This window comes from Erythrolamprus reginae, chromosome 2 (assembly GCF_031021105.1).
Source record: "Erythrolamprus reginae isolate rEryReg1 chromosome 2, rEryReg1.hap1, whole genome shotgun sequence".
In the NCBI taxonomy this organism is placed as follows: Eukaryota; Metazoa; Chordata; class Lepidosauria; order Squamata; family Dipsadidae; genus Erythrolamprus; species Erythrolamprus reginae.
The window spans coordinates 7,643,700-7,664,159 of record NC_091951.1 but is presented as its reverse complement, the minus strand read 5'-3'; the positions used below and the strand labels follow the sequence as shown (position 1 = coordinate 7,664,159).

At 41.6% G+C, this 20,460-nt stretch overlaps 1 protein-coding gene across 1 annotated transcript; it reads left to right on the top strand.

Annotated features, from left to right (window-relative positions):
• The first annotated feature begins 337 nt into the window (after positions 1-337).
• Positions 338-17,433, top strand: LOC139159084 (vomeronasal type-2 receptor 26-like). Its single transcript, XM_070736448.1, has 5 exons — positions 338-655; positions 4,666-5,469; positions 12,463-12,693; positions 13,462-13,588; positions 16,532-17,433. The coding sequence occupies exons 1-5, from the start codon at positions 338-340 to the stop codon at positions 17,431-17,433; spliced, it is 2,382 nt and encodes a 793-aa protein (XP_070592549.1).
• The last annotated feature ends 3,027 nt before the right edge of the window (positions 17,434-20,460 follow it).

The following is a 20,460-nucleotide window of genomic DNA, read 5'->3' as shown; positions in this document are numbered from 1 at the left end:
TATGTGCTTTTTAATATTAGATTTGTTTTCACTGGAGTATTGTTTTTATTATTGTTGTGAGCCGCCCCGAGTCTTCGGAGAGGGGCGGCATACAAATCTAATAAATTGAAATTGAATTGAATAATGCAACTAAACTTTTGGCCTTGTTTTCACTATTTTACATAACTTCAAATCTCCTCTCCATTGCGTTATTCCAAAAAGGTTGTAGGGTAAATGATGATAATAATGACATTGAAAAGTAACACTGAGCATTTACTACATACATCTTTTGACTGGTAATTCATTTTAGATTTAAACAGAAGTGAAGTTATATAAAAATGAATTACTTTCATTAATGATGGCTTCAAATGTATATATTTTCAGGAAAGGATCCCTGTTGTCCTGGAAAATTCTCTCTTTTCCTTTCGCAATCCAGAAGATTAACCAAGATCTCCATCTCCTACCTAACATCTCCCTGGGCTACACCCTCTATGACAACCATTTCAACACAATCCTGACTTTGGATGCTTTGCTGGGTTTGCTTTCCACTGGAGTGGCAAATATCCCAAACTACAGGTGTGGAAGCCATAATGGGCCCTTGGTAGTTTTTGATGGGTCCAATGAGGAAATCTCCATCCAGACTTCAAACATGTTGGGCATTTATAAAATTCCACAGGTGTGTGCATATAATTGAGGGACCCAACTTCTACTTTGATTTTTTAGTAAAAATAAAGGGAAGCTTTTTATCATTGTAACTGACACAGAGGTCAAATACCAAAATCATCCAGATCTCTAATGCCTGGGTAAATCTGAGTTTATTGATAAAAGAAATATCTTATACTCAAGGCTTAGAGGAACAGGATGAACATACAAATTAGGAAAACTGCCATACAAATATAGTCCTCAACAATACGTTAAAGTGTCTTCCTCTACATCACAAGGATGAGGATTTTTAATTGCCTTAAACACGACCTAAACATAGCCCATAAAATCATTTTAAATAATGTCTTTCTTGTCAGTGACTATTTCAGCTTCAACTACAACAACACAAAAGCACCCAACAGATACAAACTTAATGTAAACTGCTCTAAATTCAACTGCAGGAAATACAATTTTAGTAACCAAGTAGTTGATACATGGAACTCACTACCAGACTCTGTAGCATCATTACCTAACCCCCAAAACTTTACCCTTAGACTATCTCCTGTTGATCTCTCTCAATTCCTAAGAGGTCAGTAAGAAGCATGCATAAGTGCACCAGAGTGCCTTCCATCACCTGTCCTAATGTTTCTCTTTTACTAATATCATGTACAGTGTTCCCTTGCTTTTCGTGGGGGATGCGTTCTGAGACCACCCGTGAAAGTCGAATTTCCGCAAAGTAGAGATGCGGAAGAAAATACACTATTTTTGGCTATGAACAGTATCACAAACCTTCCCTTAACACTTTAAACCCCTAAATTGCAATTTCCCATTCCCTTAGCAATCATTCAGATTATTACTCACCAAGTTTATTTATTAAAGTTTATTTTAAAAAATATTTATTAAAGGCAGACGAAAGTTTGGCGATGACATATGACGTCATCGGGTGGGAAAAACCATGGTATAGGGGAAAAACCCGCAAAGTATTTTTTAATTAATATTTTTGAAAAACCGTGGTATAGACTTTCCGTGAAGTTCGAACCCGCGAAAATCGAGGGAACACTGTATATAAATATTATAAAGCTCATTCAAGGGCACAGGGTGAGTTACCATCAGTATGCTGATGACACTCAGCTATACATCTCCACCTCATGTCCACTCAGTGAAGCAGTGGAAATAATGTGCTGGTTCTGGAGGGTGTTAGGGTCTGGATGGGTGCTAACAGGCTCAAACTCAACCCCGAAAAGATGGAGTGACTGTGGGGTCTGCCTCCCAAGGACACTCCCATCTGTCTGTCCATCACTCTGGGGGCAGGAGCTTTTGACCCCCTCAGAGAGGGTCTACAACTTGGGCATCCTCCTCAATCCACAGCTGATCTTGGAACAACATCTTTGAGCTGTGGTGAGGGGGGGCGTTTGCCCAGGTTCGTCTGGTACACCAGTTGCGACCCTATTTGGACAGAGAGTCTCTACTCACAGTCACTCAAGCCCTTATCACCATGAGGTTCAACTACTATAATGCTCTCTACATGGGGCTACCTTTGAAGATTGTTTGGAAACTTCAGATCGTGCAGAATGTGGCCACTCAAGCAGTCATGGGCTTCCCAAGACATGCTAATGTTTCCCCAGCACTCCGCAGACTGCATTGGCTGCCAATTGGTTCTGGATGCAATTCAAAGTGTCGGTTATTGTTCTGCTGGTGTGTCCCAACCGCCCGTTATTACAGGGTAATTAATCCAGAAAGACACACACCACATGATAGAACGAAAACAAAAAGTCTTTATCAACAGAAAAGCAGAAAAAACTCCCTTTGTAAATGTCAAAGGCATTTTCTGGTACACACAAGGCACAGGTTAAATGCAATCCAATTTCTCACCCAGTAACTGGGAAATTGAGTCCAAATTCCAAAGTCCAGAAAGTCCACACACAGTCTTGAACAGGGAAACAGCAAAACCACGATCTTGACGAACTATGAATCAGATAAATTTCCACAAGGCTAAACCAGCACGCTGTTCTTTTTATCTGTAGCACTAATTACAGCAGCCCCAACCAACCACAGGTGGTCTCACTTATCTCCTGTAATAATCCTTCAGTTGTTCTCTCCTATGCATCACTCTATGCATGCGTGGATCTGTCATAAGTTCATGTTCAGAATCCAGGGATGATAATGATGATTGATCTCCTCCTGGGCTGTCTGCCAAACTCCCCCCTTCCCTGCTACCCATGCTTCCTTTGTCAGAGCAGCCTTCGTTGGGAGATTCTATCGGGAGCAAAACAGACCTGTGGCATGTGGATGTTTCCCCCACATCCACCTCCACATTCCTTGGGGAAGGAGCTGGGCCAGAGCCAACCACAACAGTTATGACCTATAAAGACCTACATGGCATCGGACCAGATTATTTGCAGGACCACCTTCTGCTGCATGAGTCCCAGCAACCGGTTAGGTCAGCCTTCTCCAGGTCCTGTCAACTAGACAATGTTGCTTGGCGGGGCTTGGGGAAAAGCCTTCTCTGTGGGGGGCCCAGCCTTCTGGAATTAGCTCTCCCCAGAGATTTGTACTCTCCCACCTGTCTGTAAGAACTTGAAAACCGCCAGGCCTGGGGTCATTAGGCCCTAGCTTCTGGCCAACGAGTGCGAAGTATGCTTGTTGTTGAAAGTGAATGAATGATTGTTAATGTTCCAGGGTTTTTAGAGTAATTAAAATTACTGAATTAATTAATTCAGGCCCGGCTACAGCACGGAAACTGCTTTGGTCACGTTGATGGATGATCTCTGGTGGGCCCGGGACAGGGGTTTGTCCTCTGTCCTGGTGCTTCTTGACCTCTCAGCGGCTTTCGATACCATCAGCCATGGTATCCTTCTGCGCCGGCTGGAGGGGTTGGGAGAGGGAGGCACTGTTCTCCAGTGGTTCTTCTCCTACCTATCCGGTCGGTCGCAGTCGGTGTTAGTGAGGGGTCAGAGGTCAACCTCGAGGTTACTCCCTTGTGGGGTGCCTCAGGGGTCAGTCCTCTCCCCCCTGCTGTTCAATATCTACATGAAACCGCTGGGTGAGATCATCCAGGGGCATGGGGTGAGGTATCATCAGTATGCAGATGATACCCAGTTATACATCTCCACCCCATGTCCAGTCAATGAAGCCATGGAAGTGATGTGCCGGTGCCTGGAGGCTGTTGGGGTCTGGATGGGTGTCAACAGACTCAAACTCAACCCGGATACTCCTGTGGGTTCTGTGTTAGCTGCCCCGAGTTTTTGGAGAGGGGCGGCATACAAATCTAATAAATAAATAAATAAACAAACAAACAAACAAATAAATAATTATATTAATTGGATTTTAGAGTTGATATTGTATACTGTTTTTTATTATATTGTGTACTGTCCCAAGCAGTGTTCCCTCTAATTTTTTTGGGGGGTGGGCGGAAAAATATAGTGTCTGAGCGGCAGTCCCTTTGGGACTGGGCGGCACAGAAATATTAAATAAATAAACAAACAAACAAATAAAAAACCCACCCTGTTTTGCCTCAGAGAATTTCAAAATAAAATACCGTACTGTGTGTCTATAACAGTGAGCTCATAATAGGGTAACTCTATCAATATCAAAATGCCACTTAAATAGTTGTACTAGTTTCAAACTAGATTTTGATTTTCTTTCTCTCTTCCTTACTCCCATTCTTTTTCTTTCTCTTTTCCTTCCTCTCTTTTTTCTATCTGTTTCTCTCTCTTCCTCTCTCTCTCCTTCCCTCTCACTCTTTCCCTCTCGGCTTCTGGGCAGGTTTGAAAAACTCTGAGTTGATGATGATTTTTAAGTGAGCAATTGCTCACTGCTCAGCTTAGAGGGAACTATGGTCCCAAGCCCTCGGAGAGGGGTGGCATACTAATCCACTAAACAAACAAACAAACGAACGAACGAACAAACAAACAAACAAACAAACAAACTCTTTGATACCATCAATACATACTTGAGAAAACAAGCAAACAAATAAATAAAAAATAACAATCTCCTGAGTTGGATTTGACATGACATAAAACCTACCCTTCTTTTCATTTCTAGATCAGTTATATTTCTGTTTCACAGGCTCTGAATGAGAAATCCAGCTCTCCTTTTTTCTACCAAGTGGTCCCAAAAGAAGGCGTTCAGTACCCCACAATTATTAAACTGCTTCAGCATTTCAAGTGGACGTTGGTCGGTCTGATGGTGACAGACACAGATGGTGGAGAGAGCTTTATGAGAAATTTGACTCCTCTGTTTGTCAGGAATGGCATTTGTGTTGTTTTATCCCAAATCTTCCCTGTGACTACCTATCGTATAGTGACTGATATTTTTCAATTCTCTAAGTGGACACAAGTCAATGTCTTCATTTACTTTGTTGACTTCAATTCCTTCCTGGTGGGAATAAGCATTACACAAAACATAGTGGCAAATTACGTAAAATCCAGAATTGGAAAGGTCTGGATCACTACAGCTTTGTGGGATTTTACTTTGGATTTAAAGTATAATTCACAGAATATTCCATTGGTCTATGGCTACATTTCTTTTTTGATTCAGACTGGCAGAAATGCCAAATCTGATGATTTTAAATCTATTTATTATTTTACTCTAAACTTTATAAACAAAGAATTTAATTGTGCATATTCTAAGCATGACATGTCCATGAAAGGCTGGATAAGATGCTCAGAGAAAGAGAATCCAGAAGCTGTATCCCAAGAGAAGATTGAAGAAATCCTGTCTCTCGATAGCTACATCATTCATCGTTCTATCTGGACTGTGGCCAGGGCCTTAAATGCTGCGTATTCATCCAGATCCAACAGGAAAATGACAGATCCATTGACTATTCAGCAGTTGCAACCATGGCAGGTATTCTCTTGATATAACTCCATTTTTGCTATTCCCCCTACCCTTCCTGGTATTTTTAAACGGTAGACTTATCTATGAAATTCATTATTTTATTCAGCGATTTAGTTTTACAGCTAACTGTATCCCTTTATCCATAGTAATGTATATCTCATTCCATGTACTATTTATTTTCCATCCCTTTTTATTTTTCAGATCTTCATTAAAGTTTTAATATAGAAATTTAGTGTCTTCTGTCCTCCTCTATTCCTTGCCTTATTGGACTTTATTATTTATTTATTTAATACCACCTTCATCCTGCCACTAAAGGATATGAATGGTTTTTTAAATGGGGAGTTATATGTGATTTTCTTTTAATAGCAATTTGTTTAACTTATAGGCTGCCCAACTCCTGGACTCTGGGCGGCATACAACATGTAAAACAATATAAAAAACTCATTAAAAAACCATTCATATCCTTTCGTGGCAGGATGAAGGTGGTATTAAATTGATAAATAACCCCAGGCCTGCTGGCAAAGCTATTTATTTATTTATTTATTTATTTATTTGTTTGTTTGTTTGTTTGGCAGGGCAAAGGCCATCCCCCTTGGCCCTGCCAAATGATATTATCTAGCCAACAGGATTTGGAGGAGGCCAACCCTCTGGGCCCTTGTCGGTCACTGGGAACTATGTGGCAGGAGGCAGTCCCAAATATAGTCTAGTCTTAAGCATAGTTCCCTCTAAGCTGAGCAGTGAGCAATCGCTCACTTAAAAATCATCATCAACTCAGAGTTTTCCAAACCTGCCCAGAAGCCGAGAGGGAAAGAGTGAGAGGGAAGGAGAGAAAGAGGAAGAGAGAGAAACAGATAGAAAAAAGAGAGGAAGGAAAAGAAAAAGAAAAAGAATGGGAGTAAGGAAGAGAGAAAGAAAATCAAAATCTAGTTTGAAACTAGCTCAACTATTTAAGTGGCATTTTGATATTGATAGAGTTGCCCTATTATGAGCTCACTGTTATAGACACACAGTACAGTATTTTATTTTGAAATTCTCTGAGGCAAAACAGGGTGGGATTTTTATTTGTTTGTTTGTTTGTTTGTTTGTTTATTTATTTATTTACTTATTTATTTATTTATTTATTATTTCTGTGCCGCCCAGTCCCAAAGGGACTGCTGCTCAGACACTATACTTCCCCCCCCCCAAAAAAAAAAATTAGAGGGAACACTGGTCTTAAGCCATGTAGGGCTTTATAGGTGATAACCAACATCTTGAATTGCATCCGGAGACCTATTGGGTGCCAATGCAGTTCACATAATGTTGATTTGATGAGGGTATACCTCAGTGCACCAAAACAGCTCATGTGGCTGCCGATCAGTTTCCGGTCACAATTCAAAGTGTTGGTAATGACCTTTAAAGCCCTACATGGCATTGGACCAGAATACCTCCGGAACCGCCTTCTACCGCACGAATCCCAGCGGCCAATAAGGTCCCACAGAGTTGGCCTTCTCCGGGTCCCGTTGACCAAGCAATGTCATTTGGCAGGCCTCAGGGGAAGAGCCTTCTCTGTGGCGGCCCCGGCCCCCTGGAATCAACTCCCCCTGGAGATTAGAACGGCCCCCACCCTCCTTGTCTTTTGCAAGTTACTCAAGACCCGCCTATATCGCCAGGCATGGGGGAACTAAGACATCCCCCCCAGGCTTTTTATATTTCATGTTTGGTGTGTATGTGCTGTATGGTTTTTAATTATTGGGGTTTTTATATATATATCTTTATTAGATTTGTCCCATTGTTATACTGTTTTTATTACTGTTGTTAGCCGCCCCGAGTCTTCGGAGAGGGGCAGCATGCAAATCTAATAAATTATTATGATTATGATTGTGATTGTGATTGTGATTGTGATTGTGATTGTGATTGTGATTGTGATTGTGATTATGATTATGATTATGATTATGATTATGATTATGATTATGATTATGATGGGTCAATTGTAGTCTCCAAATGCTTTTCAAGAGTAGCCCCATGTAGAGTGTGTTACAATAATCGAGGTGATAAGGACATGACTGACCAGGAGAAGAGACTCCTGATCCAGATAGGGTTGCAACTGGTACACTGGGTGAAAAGGTCCCCTACAGCTGAGAGGTGTTGTTCTAGTCTCAGCTGAGGATCTAGGAGGACACCCAAATTGAGAACTCCTTCTGATGGGGTTAATATCCCCCTCCCAACCAAGGATGGATAGATGGTACAGTCCTTCAGAGGCACTACCCATAGCTATTCAGTCTTGTTGTCATAGTTCCCTCTAAGCTGAGCAGTGAGCCATGGCTCACTTAAAAATCATAATCAACTCAGAGTTTTTCAAACCTGCCCAGAAGCCGAGTGGGAAAGAGTGAGAGGGAAGGAGAGAGAGAGGAAGAGAGGAAGAGAGAGAAACAGATAGAAAAAAGAGAGGAAGGAAAAGAAAAAGAAAAAGAATGGGAGTAAGGAAGAGAGAAAGAAAATCAAAATCTAGTTTGAAACTAGCTCAACTATTTAAGTGGCATTTTGATATTGATAGAGTTGCCCTATTATGAGCTCACTGTTATAGACATACAGTACAGTATTTTATTTTGAAATTCTCTGAGGCAAAACAGGGTGGGTTTTTTATTTATTTATTTGTTTGTTTGTTTGTGTGTTTATTTATTTATTTATTTATTATTTCTGTGCTGCCCAGTCCCGAAGGGACTGCTGCTCAGACACTATACTTTTCTGCCCACCCGAAAAAAATAATAGAGGGAACACTGGTTGGGGTTGATCTTGAGCCTGTTAACTCCCACCCAGACCCTCACAGCCTCCAGGCAACAGCACATCATATCTACTGCTTCATTGAACTGACCTGGGATGGAAATGTAAAGTGGGGCATCATCAGCATATTACTGATACCTCATTCCGTGCCATTGGGTGATCTCATCCAGTGGTTTCATGTAGATGTTAAATAGGAGAGGGGAGAGAATTGAGCCCTGTGGCAATCCACAAAGGAGGGGCCTTGGGGTCAATCTCTGTCCCACCACCAACACGGACTGTGATTGACTGGAGAGATAAGAGGAGAACTACTGCAACATGGTGCCTTCCTCCCCCAACTTCCCTAATCGTCGCAGAAGGATACCATGGTGAAAGGTATCAAAAACCACTGAGAGGTCAAGGAGCACCAAGTTAGAGGAATGACCACTATCCCGGGTTCACCAGAGGTCATCCATCAGTTTCTGTGCTATAGTTGGGTCTGAAACTTGACTGGTAAGGGTCTAGATAATCGGTTTCACCCAATGACCTTAGGAGCTGGAGCACCAATACCGTCAGGCCAAAGCCATTGTTTGAGTTAGAGACTTTGGCCTGCCACAATTATAGTAGTACCGTGGGAATTGGGAGGGGTGATTGCATGAGGGGGAAAGATATTAGCCACAACAAATTCTTTCTTGAAGATTCAAGGTCATCCTTTGTTCAGCACCAATGGAAGTATAGAGGAGGTCTGTGGACATGCAGACAACTGAACTGGTCCATGTGATGAACTTTTGGGTGTGGGGATGAGGGATGAACTTTAACCTGGGTGGGGAAAAGTTAGTATCGGTTTGACTACAGTTCGTAACCAACATGATCAACATAATACTAGAACCAACATAAGTCTAGAAACCAAGACTTATGAAGAGAGATTGCTAGAACTGGGCATGGATAGCCTAGAGAAAAGAAGGGCCGAGGGGACATGATAGTAGTCTACAGGTACTTGAGGGGTTGCCACAGAGAGAGGGGGAGTCACACTGTTTTCCAGGGCACCAGAGGGCCAGACGAGGAACAATGGTTGGAAGCTGACCAAAGAGAGATTCAACCTAGAAATAAGGAAGAACTTCCTGATGGTCAGAGTGATCAACCAGTGGAATGGCCTGCCAGCGGAGGTTGTGACTCCCCAACTTTGGACATTTTCAAGAGGAGATTGGACTGTCATTTGGCTGGGGTGCTGTAGGATTTCCTCATAAGCAGGGGGTTGGACTTGATGACCGGCAAGGTCCCTTTTAACTCTAATAAACAAACAAACAAACAAACAAACAAATAAATACATAAATGATTCTGTCAATAAATTGGAACTTGGAAGAAGGACAAGGTTTGGACTCTGATTTATTTCTTTGATGTTACTTGGAATGCTGCTAACCACTTTTTCAACAACCTTTCCCATAAAAGCCGCCCCGGAGAGGGGCGGCATACAAATCCAATAAATCAAATCAAATCAAAAGGTAGGTTGGAGACTGGACAATAGTTTTTAAGGTCAGCTGGATCCAGGGAAGGTTTCTTGTGGAGGGGCCTCACCACTGCTTCCTTTAATAGTTGCAGGAAAGACCAGTCACTCAAGGACATGTTGATCAAATCCTGGAATCAGCCTTGTGCCACCTCCTACTGGCTGAAATAAGCCAGGAGGAACACAGGTCCAGGAAACAAGTGGAGGCGGTCATCACTCCTATGGCCTTGTCCATGTCATCAGGTGTCACAGGATCAAACTCGTACCACACATTAGGACTAAGACTTGCCCCTGTCATCTCGGTTGTGATTGCCTAATCAGAGTTCAGAGTCTATCCGAATCTGAGTGACTTTTTCCGCAAAAAGTGAACAAATTTTTCAGCTTTACCCTGTAAGGGCTTTTCCACTCTGTCCGCATTAAGAAGGGAATGGGTCACCCTGAAAAAGGCAAGTGGGCATGGTTCTGTGGATGTAATAAATGCAGAAAAATTTTGCCACCTGTATCGCCACTAGATAAGTCCAAATAAAGTCTCTTAACAGTATTCGGTCAGATGCAGATTTTGAGATCCTCCAGCACCACTCCAGATGTTTCTTCTGGCATTTGATCTCCCAGAGTTCCTCTGTGAACCAAAGAGCTCCACTGGATCTGCTGCCACGGAGAGGTTGCAAAGGCACAATCTGATCTAGTACCCCCGATGAAGCTTATTCCAGACCATCACTAGGGACTCCGCCATTTTGTGGGCAAGAGAGTCAGGTATTTTCCCAAGCTCCCTCTGGAACTCTTGCATGTCCATTAGGTATCTGGGACAGAATCACTTTATTTATTTATTTATTGTTAGAGTTGAAAGGGACCATGAAGGCATCGGGTTCAACCCCCTGCCCAAGCAGGAAACCTATAGTACACCAGTCAAGTGGCAGTTCAATCTTCTCTTAAAAATGTCCAGAGTGTTGGAGTTCACAACATCCGCTGGTAGGTTGTTCCATTGGTTGATCCCTCTGACCATCAGGAAGTTCCTCCTTGTCTCCATGTTGAATCTCTCCTTGGTCAGCTTCCAGCCGTTGTTCCTCGTCCGGCCCTCTGGTGCCCTGGAGAATAAAGTGATCCCCTCCTCTCTATGGCAACCCCTCATATACCTGTAGACTGCTATCATGTCCGCTCTGGCCCTCCTTTTCTCTAGGCTATCCATGCCCAGTTCCCTTAGTCTCTCTTCGTAAGTCTTGGTTTCCAATCCCTTAATCACCTTGGTTACTCTTTTTTGCACCTTCTCCAGAGTTTCAATGTCTCTTTTGAAGTGTGGTGACCAGAACTGAATACAATACTCCAGGTGTGGTCAGACCAGGGCGTAATTGCCACTTCCCCACCCCTTCTCTGGTGTTATGGCTGATGCAGGACCTGAAACCCATCTGGGTACATCTCTGAGAGGGGAACACCCTCTCATGGCCCAATCAGGTCTTGGTTATGCATGCCAGATCCACCACCTCCTCCAAGAGCAAAGTCTCAGACCGGGTGGCTTTGTTGATAACCAACCTGGCATTCAGCAGCAAACGCCTGAGACAAGGGCCTGACTTCCCCTGTCACCAGGTATACAGGCTGAGCCTGATGAACCAGAATCGGGGGGCGGAACTGTTACGCTGTATATTGACAGCCCCTCAGAGACATTTAGTAATGAAACAGTTAACTAGTGTGCATTATTAGCTCCTCCTCTGGTGTCACTTCCTTTTCCTCCTTCTTCTTCCTTCTTAACCTCCATGATGTAAGATTTATATGTTCTTCTGTCCCTCGAGACAGTCTTTTATTTGTTTTATCTCTGTTTTTAAATAAATATCTTGTTATAAAAAATGATTAAGGCTTCTATCCATCGACCTCCAGAGTTAAGGTCCTAACAGACTTCAATTTCCATTACAGGAACAAGTAATTGCTCTCAAATAGCACCAAATAGTCCTGATTCCCTGTGAGTGGCCTATGCCTAGGCTCCAGCCATATCTGCCTCTCCCAGTCATTATCGTAAGGCTCCAGATCTCCTACTGCCCCCCAGGGATCTCCTCCCCCACCGGCTTCCCTAGTCCCCAGCAGGCCCAACATAAAATCCATACCAAGCCATGGGTTCAAGTCGGCCCCCCACCTGCTTCTCTTTATACACTCAAATACTTACAGATAACAACTTTAAATAAACTAGAGAAGGCTTAATGGGTTAATTGCACCAATGATACATGAGAAATGATACGCTCTATCAGTAGGCTAGAGGACTTAAAACAAGTCTTATGAAGAGAGATTGCAGGAACTGGGCATGGATAGCCTAGAGAAAAGGAGGACCAGAGGGGACATGATAGCTGTATACAGGTATGTTAGGGGTTGCCATAGAGAGGAGGGGGGTCACTCTATTCTCCAGAGCACCAGAGGGCCGGATGAGGAACAACAGCTGGAAGCTGACCAAGGAGAGATTCAACCTAGAAGTAAGGAACAACTTCCTGATGGTCAGAGCAATCAACCATTGGAACAACCTGCCTGCGGAGGTCCTGCCTGTGGAGGTTGTGAACTCCCCAACTCTGGACACTTTCAAGAGGAGATTGGACTGCCACTTGGCTAGGGTGCTTTAGGATTCCTGCTCAGGCAGGGGGTTGGACTTGATGACCTGCATGGTCCCTTTCAACTCTAACAATAAATAGGCATAAATGTGGAATTTTGGAAGTGCAGAATGGTGTAGAATTGTACTATGAGAATACCCACCATTCTTTTTCTTTCCCTCCTGTCTATTATTTTAGTTTCATCATTTCCTGCAAAATGTTTTCCAGCTTCACAATAACTCTTTGGATGGATTATATCTGGATAAAAATGGAGAGCTGGCTGCTGATCTTGATATCATGATTTCATTCCAGTTTCCCAATAAGTCAGTTGTCCAGTCAAATTTTGGAAGCTTAACGAAGCAGCAATCAGGAGATGCCCTGCTTACTATTGACCAGGCTGCAATAGTGTCCCCCAGATGGCTCAACCAGGTGAAGAACATCTTTCTTCCCCAGTTGTCTGAAGGTTGCATCATGGCAACCTTCCTATTTTTCTTGTTAGTTGAGACATTTCACCGCTCTTCCAAACAACTTCTGTTATAGAAAATTAATTAGGCAGAGAGTCATTGGAATGTACCAACTCCTGCATCAATCTCAGGGATTTCCTCTTCAAAGTGCATTGTGAAGTATCAATGTCCGTAGACTCAGGGTGGCTTACAAAATGGGAACAATACAAAAAAGGACATGTAAGAAAGTCAAATTTAAAACAATCTAAAATTAGTCTAAAACCCCAATTATTAAGAAACAAACATTCACATTCATTCATTCAGTCCGCGGAGAGGGGCGGCATACAAATCTAATAAATAATAATAATAATAATAATAATAATAATAATAATAATAATAATATGTATATGTCTGGAGCAGAATACCAATGCTCAGTGGCCCCGAGCCTGCCAGCAGAGATTGGTTTTTAAAGCGTTATGAAAGGCCAGCAGGGTGGGGGTGGTCTGAATCTCTGGAGGGAGTTGATTTCAAAGAGCCGGGGTTGCCACAGAGAAGGCTCTACTAGTAGACCCCCCCCCAGGCAGCATCAACTAGCTGACGGGACCTGGAGAAGGCCAACTCTGTGGGACCTCACTGGTAGCTGGGATGCATGAAGGAGGAGATGGTCCCCTAAGTAACTTTGTCCTAAGCCATGTAGGGCTTTAATTCCTATTTTCTATATATTGCCTTTGATATTCCTTCTATTTTTGTTTAGTCCCTCCCTGAATCCAAGTGCGGAGAAAGCTGCCTTCCCGGATTTGTCAAGGTGCCTCGGGAAGGGAAGCCCCCTTGCTGCTATGATTGTGCTCCCTGTGCAGAAGGAACCATTTCCACCCAGGAAGGTCGGTGGCTCTAACGTTCCCTCAGTGAAAGAAATCAAAAAGTCTAATTTCTCAGTTAGAGTGTTTCTTTTTTTGGTTGCCTTGCCTTGAGAAAGATTTTCATGAGGGGAGTTGTAAGAAATCATCTGGGAGAAAGACAATGCAATTGAGCTAGGCCCCCTTTTTCCTTTGATCATCTCTGCAGAATTTTTCTGGTGAGTAAAGAGGACTGTTATAGGAAAAGGTGTTAGTACAGGGTACATGATTGTTAGGTATTGCCATTGTAAACTGCATATTGTAAACTGTACCAAACTTGTACTTAAAGGGTTAACTTGTACTTAAAGAATTAATATTCAAGGCCGTAAAGCTCATCATTTTGCTCAGTCATTTCCTTTACTTTACTTTTGCCTGAGACAGGGGAGTTGTGTCCAAGCTTCGTGCTTGTATAAGCTTTGTGCTTTTATCTATATTGTATTAGCTTTGTGCTTTATCTATATTGTGTTTAAGCTTCGTGCTTATATAAGCTTTGTGCTTTTATCTGTATTGTATTAGCTTCATGCTTTATCTATATTGTGTTTAAGCTTCGTGCTTGTATAAGCTTTGTGCTTTTATCTATATTGTGTTTAAGCTTTGTGCTTGTATAAGCTTTGTGCTTTTATCTATATTGTATTAGCTTCGTGCTTTATCTATATTGTTTTTAAGCTTCGTGCTTGTATAAGCTTTGTGCTTTTATCTATATTGTATTTTAGCTTCGTGCTTTATCTATATTGTGTTTAAGCTTCATGCTTGTATAAGCTTTGTGCTTTTATCTATATTGTATTAGCTTTGTGCTTTTATATTGTATTAGCTTTGTGCTTTATCTATATTGTATTAGCTTCACGCTTTATCTATATTGTGTTTAAGCATCATGCTTGTGTTGTGATTCAGTCTGAGGCTCCTCAGGGAATGGCTGGAAATCTGCCAGCTCCATGCTCAGAGGGGGAGGACGAGGAACAGGAGGAGGAGGAGGACCAGGCAGACGGGGAAGAAGAATGCCAAGACGAAGAGGAGGGAGAACAGCCTGAGACCCCCGGGGGGAAGCTCTCCCCAGCGAGTAGCCTGGAATCCTTAGATGAGAACGCACAAGCCATCATCAATATGAGGCAGAGAAGGGCCTCCCAATGAAGGGGACAATTAGCCAGGTATTTCCATCCCTAATAGGCAACAGCTGGGTTTGGGTGTGGTTCTCCTCAGAAAGGTTGAAAAGGCAGGCCCGCCCTTCCTGTATTGTGGAGAGTTATCTTTTGGGAGTTCTGTGACCTTGCTTCGGTCCTTGGCGTCTCTGATTCTGGTTTGTGGCCTCGAAGGCTGAAAACTTGGGGGAGGCATGGGTTTTATTATCTACAGTGGTGTGTGTGCCAGCAAGAAGCCTGTTGTATTGTCTGGCCATCGTGACTCTTCTGTGAAGCCTCATAGCATTCCAGTTTGTAAGAACAGTTTTTGTTCTCTGTGTTTGTTTTCAAAGATATAAAGTGACTTTGCTTTTTACCAGCGTGTCTGGCTGCTTTTTTCAGTTGGTGTTGAAGTCTGGGGGCACCCAGACAGAACAGCTTGTATAAGCTTTGTGCTTTTATCTATATTGTATTAGCTTCGTGCTTTATCTATATTGTGTTTAAGCTTCGTGCTTGTATAAGCTTTGTGCTTTTATCTATATTGTATTTTAGCTTCGTGCTTTATCAATATTGTGTTTAAGCTTCGTGCTTGTATAAGATTTGTGCTTTTATCTATATTGTATTAGCTTTGTGCTTTATCTATATTGTTTTTAAGCTTCGTGCTTGTTATCTATATTGTATTTTAGCTTCGTGCTTTATCTATATTGTGTTTAAGTATCATGCTTGTTATCTATATTGTGTTTTGCTTTGTGCTAATCTTGTAATTGCTCAGTGCATATTATTCGGTATTTGCTTCATGCTTATTCTGGATTGTTTATACTTTGTTTATATGTAAATAATACTTATTTAACTAAGTCTGTGTCTTGGCTTTATCACACATCCACACTCTGTTAAAATTCTCTGCTCAGTATTGTCGAAGGTTTCATAGCTTAGCTAACCGAGACAAGCCAACATTAGGGATTTATCTTTCAAAATTCCCCACACTGACTTTATTTTAGCAACTTGTTCACAAGTTGAAAAGGACACGTTAAGGGAAAAGTCCTGTAGAGTTACAAGAAAAAGAATATTTTAAAATATGTAAGACTCTCAGATAAAAGCAGCAATGGCCTGCTGCTCCCACAGGGGAGTTTGCAGGAAGGGTAGTAAGTTTATGCACTATTTATTGAATACTTAATAGTTTTTTTAATTGTCCTCCCTTCTAGTATGAGCCTTAGTTACTTTTAAAATAGGAAATAATTAAATAGTATATTTTACCCATATTTGCTTTAATCATTTTAATCATTATCTAGGACTGAACTTTTAGAGCAAATAAAGAAAATTGAGCTTCTTGCCTAATCTGTTATCATACTGAACCCTGTGGGATCAGGACAAACCTTAAAATGTTACTGTGCTTCTCAACAAATAATGCTGTCTATCATTTGTCCATATTTTGGCTATCCAAATAATAAAGAGTCCAAGCACCTATTTGAAAACTTATCTTGGTCGGCAAGCCACTCCCACCCAGTCACATGACCTTTAAGCCACTCCTGGTCACATGATTATCAAGCCACTCCTACCTGGTCACATGACCATCAACCCACACCTACAGCGTGGTAGTAAAACTTTTTCGCAGCCTTCCACTGGGTAAAGTCAAATGTGAATAAAATTGATTGCTGGAAAAAGGTAAACTACAACAGCACCCAAAATAAATGAAATTGTCCAATCCCAAATGACACATTCATGGAAGAGATTATAAAAGTGGACAAGGTAGACAGAAGGAGAAAAGGCTGCTGGAGGTAGATAATGATGTTTCTTTTATCTCTCTTATTTGCAGATGCAAAAAGATGCACCAAATGTCCAAAGGATCAGCATCCAAATGAGATACGAGTTCAGTGTATCCCCAAGATCATAACTTTCTTATCCTATAGAGGACCTCTTGGGAATATACTGGTTTCCATTACTGTGATCTTGTCTTTAGTCACAGTGCTTGTGTTAGCAATCTTTATTAAACACTTGGAAACACCAATTGTCAAAGCTAACAACCGTGACCTCTCTTACATCCTTCTTATCTCTCTATTGTTCTCCTTCCTGACCTCCTTCCTCTACATTGGTCAGCCAAGGAAAGTCACTTGTCTTCTCCGTCAAACCATTTTCAGCATTGTCTTCTCAACTGCTGTCTCCTCAGTCTTAGCCAAGACAATCACAGTAGTGTTGGCCTTTTTGGCCACAAAACCAGGCAACAACGTGAGGAGATGGTTGGGGAAGTCTCTGGCCAACTCCCTGGTTCTTTCTTGTTCTGGAATTCAAATTCTCATTTGTTCCATCTGGTTAGGAGTCTCCCCTCCCTTTCCTGAGTCAGACCTTCACTCACAGGCTGGACAGATTGTCTTACAATGCAACGAAGGGTCTGTTGCCATGTTTTATGGAGCCTTGGGCTACATGGGCTTCTTGGCTATCATTAGTTTCACAGTGGCTTTCCTGGCCAGGAATCTGCCTGGAGCCTTCAATGAAGCCAAGCTGATCACTTTCAGCATGCTTGTCTTCTGCAGTGTCTGGGTCTCCTTTGTGCCCACCTACCTGAGCACCAAGGGGAAATACATGGTGGCTGTTCAGGTTTTCTCCATCTTGGCCTCCAGTGCTGGGTTGCTGGGTTGCATCTTCATCCCCAAGTGCTATATTATTATCCTGAGGCCAGATCTCAACACAAAAGAGCAGCTTACATTAAAAGTAAAGTAAGAAGATAGGGGTTGCTTTTGGTTTTTTGTATTTTAAGATAATTTGAGATTCTTCATGAGAAAAAAACAATTTTATTCTTTGCTTTCCATTTTGAAAAACTCAACCTGCCATCTAGATTTTTGGGAAGGTAATGAAAACAAATTAGAGACTGAAAAATTATCTTCCAAATTATTATTTTTAAACAAAATTAGAGCCCCAAATGTATCACCTATATTGTAAAGTTTTTTGTTTTTGTTTTCTCATTTCCAAGAATTATGCCTACTTTTGTTTAATACTTTCCTTGCAGTTTATTTACAGTTCAATAATATCCACCCTACAGCTTCAGGATAGAGTCACAGAAAAGAAAGAATGCATGAATATATCTGAACAACTTTTTTCTGATAAGTACAACTAAATGAAACTAATGAAAAAAAATAAAATGAATATAGTTTACACTATGTTTTACATTTTTGGTTTGCTGTGTTAATTAAGCTAAAATAATTAGGAACTAAAATATTTGCTTTAATGATTTGTTCAAAGAAATTCTCTGATTGATTGAATAGCAAAAACTACCTTCTACTTGACTGATTCCCATTAACGTAATATGTTCAGTTTTCATTATCGTTTGAAAACAATGATCAAGATCCCCCACCACCATTCTCAAAACCTGATTGGTATCTGAATGACAAGAGTATTTGATGTTGAATGTTTGGTTGGAAGATGTGATTATGATTTTCCATTAGCTTTTAAGTAATGACTATCCTATGGATTTCTCCTGACCTCAAATTGAATTTGGTCTTTACAATCTTTAATGTAGGGATATCTTAATAGATCATTGTGGACCAGACTCTTTGGATGCTTCAAAGGCACTTGAGTTGGTCTATTATTTGATGGAACCTATGACAAAAGTAAAACCCATGATATATTTCTATCGGAAGCTCAAAAATATTTTTAAAGTGGGCACCTTGTATATTAAGTCCATGTCAGTTTCCGGTCACAATTCAAAGTGTTGGTTATGACCTATAAAGCCCTTCATGGCACCAGACCAGATTATCTCAGGGACCACCTTCTGCTGCACGAATCCCAGCGACCAGTTAGGTCCCACAGAGTGGGCCTTCTCCCGGTCCCGTCAACTAAACAATGGCATTTGGCGGCACCCAGGGGAAGAGCCTTGTCTGTGGTGGCCCCGGCCCTTTGGAACCAACTCCCCCCAGAGATTAGAATTGCCCCCACCCTCCTCGCCTTTCGTAAACTTCTTAAAACAAACCTCTGCCATCAGGCATGGGGGAACTGAGATATTCCTTCCCCCTAGGCCTTTACAATTTACGCATGGTATGTCTGTATGTATGTTTGGTTTTTATAATAAGAGTTTTTTTAGTTATTTTAGTATTGGATTGGATTGTTACATGCTGTTTTTATCATTGTTGTTAGCCACCCCGAGTCTACGGAGAGGGGCGGCATACAAATCCAATAAATAAATAAATAAATAAATAAATAAATAAATAAATAAATAAATAAATAAATAAATAAATAGATAGATAGATAGATAGATAAATAAATAAATAAATAAATACAGGTATATGAGGGGTTGCCACAGAGAGGAGGGGGCCACTCTATTCTCCAGAGCACCAGGGCCGGACGAGGAACAATGGCTGGAAGCTGACCAAGGAGAGATTCAACCTAGTAGTAAGGAAGAACTTCCTGACGGTCATAGCGATCAACCAATGGAACAACCTGCCTGTGGAGGTTGTGAACTCCCCAACTCTGGACACTTTCAGGAGGAGATTGGACTGTCACTTGGCTGGGGTGCTTTAAGATGCCTGATCAGGCAGGGGGTTGGACTCGATGACCTGCGTGGTCCCTTTCAACTCTAACAATAAATAAATAAATAAATAAATAAAAGTACATGTGGTGGGGATAAAGAAGAACTTGGGGTTAATATGTGGTTATATTCGTGTCAAGCTATATGCCAGTCTATATGCCTAGAGAGCAGGTGACAACTTATCTTACACCATCAAAAATATGTTCCTTTCCTGAGTACATGTCTTTGTTGCGTTTTTAACACACCAGCTGTACCACAGCTGTCTTTCAGAGGAAGCGAGGCACTGTGTGAGCAGAGATTGTCAGTGTTAGATATTTGCCTGGGTGACCTACCCAGACAGGGTAAAAGTCAAAAGTTCAGATTTGTTTATTGCATGTTGATTGGTTGCCTCCTTTGGTGCTTAAAATGTATATTTGTAAAACTGCCCTGTTGCTGGGCTAGATCGTATAAATAGGAGAACTGTCATTGTATAGTGCCCTCAATACTCCATTGCTTCTTGACTGAATTGACTTCCTTGTCCTGTTAGTAAAATAAACCTTGCTTGATTCAACCTTGCTTTGACAGTTATTACAGTCAGCATAAAAATGTACTTTTAAAATGTCAAGTTTGTATCAGATATATCTAAGGGAGAGGTCAAGTATTAAAAGAGCATAGTTCAGGCAGGTATTGCAATGGTAAGTAAAAATGTATATACCAGGCCTTAGCCTGGCTTCCTCAATAACAGGTTCCAATACTTGAGGGGCTACTACAGAGAGAAGAGAGTCAGGCTGTTTTCCAAAGCATCAGAAGGCCAGACAAGGAATAATGGATGGAAGCTGACCAAAGAGAGATTCTGGAAATAATAAGGAGGAGCTTTCTGACAGTGGGAGTGATCAACCAGTGGAACAATTTGCCTGCAGAGGTTGTGAGAGCTCCAACATTTGAGACTTTCAAAGGGAGATTGGACTGGTATTTGTTCAACATGGTGTAGGGACTCCTGCTGGAGTGGAGGGTTGAACTAGATGATCTACAAGGTCCCTTCCAACTCTAATAATCTAATCTAATCTAATTTCTTAACAGTAAAAGTTTCTGCCTAGGACAATAATAGGAAGGGGAGTTTTCCCAATGAGACCTGAACAGTCAGCCTACATGCCATACAAGATCCCTTCTGATCAATTCATTCTGTAATTCTATGGAATGGCCACATCCCCCTATCTCATTCACTTAAACTTTGAAGCCCTATGTGG

Coding starts and splice junctions, on each gene's coding strand:
- LOC139159084 (XM_070736448.1), top strand. CDS start 338: ATGGCTTCAAATGTATATATTTTCAGGAAAGGATCCCTGTTGTCCTGG. Junction 656..4,665: donor GCATTTATAAAATTCCACAG/GTGTGTGCATAT, acceptor TTTCATTTCTAG/ATCAGTTATATTTCTGTTTC. Junction 13,589..16,531: donor AACCATTTCCACCCAGGAAG/GTCGGTGGCTCT, acceptor TCTTATTTGCAG/ATGCAAAAAGATGCACCAAA.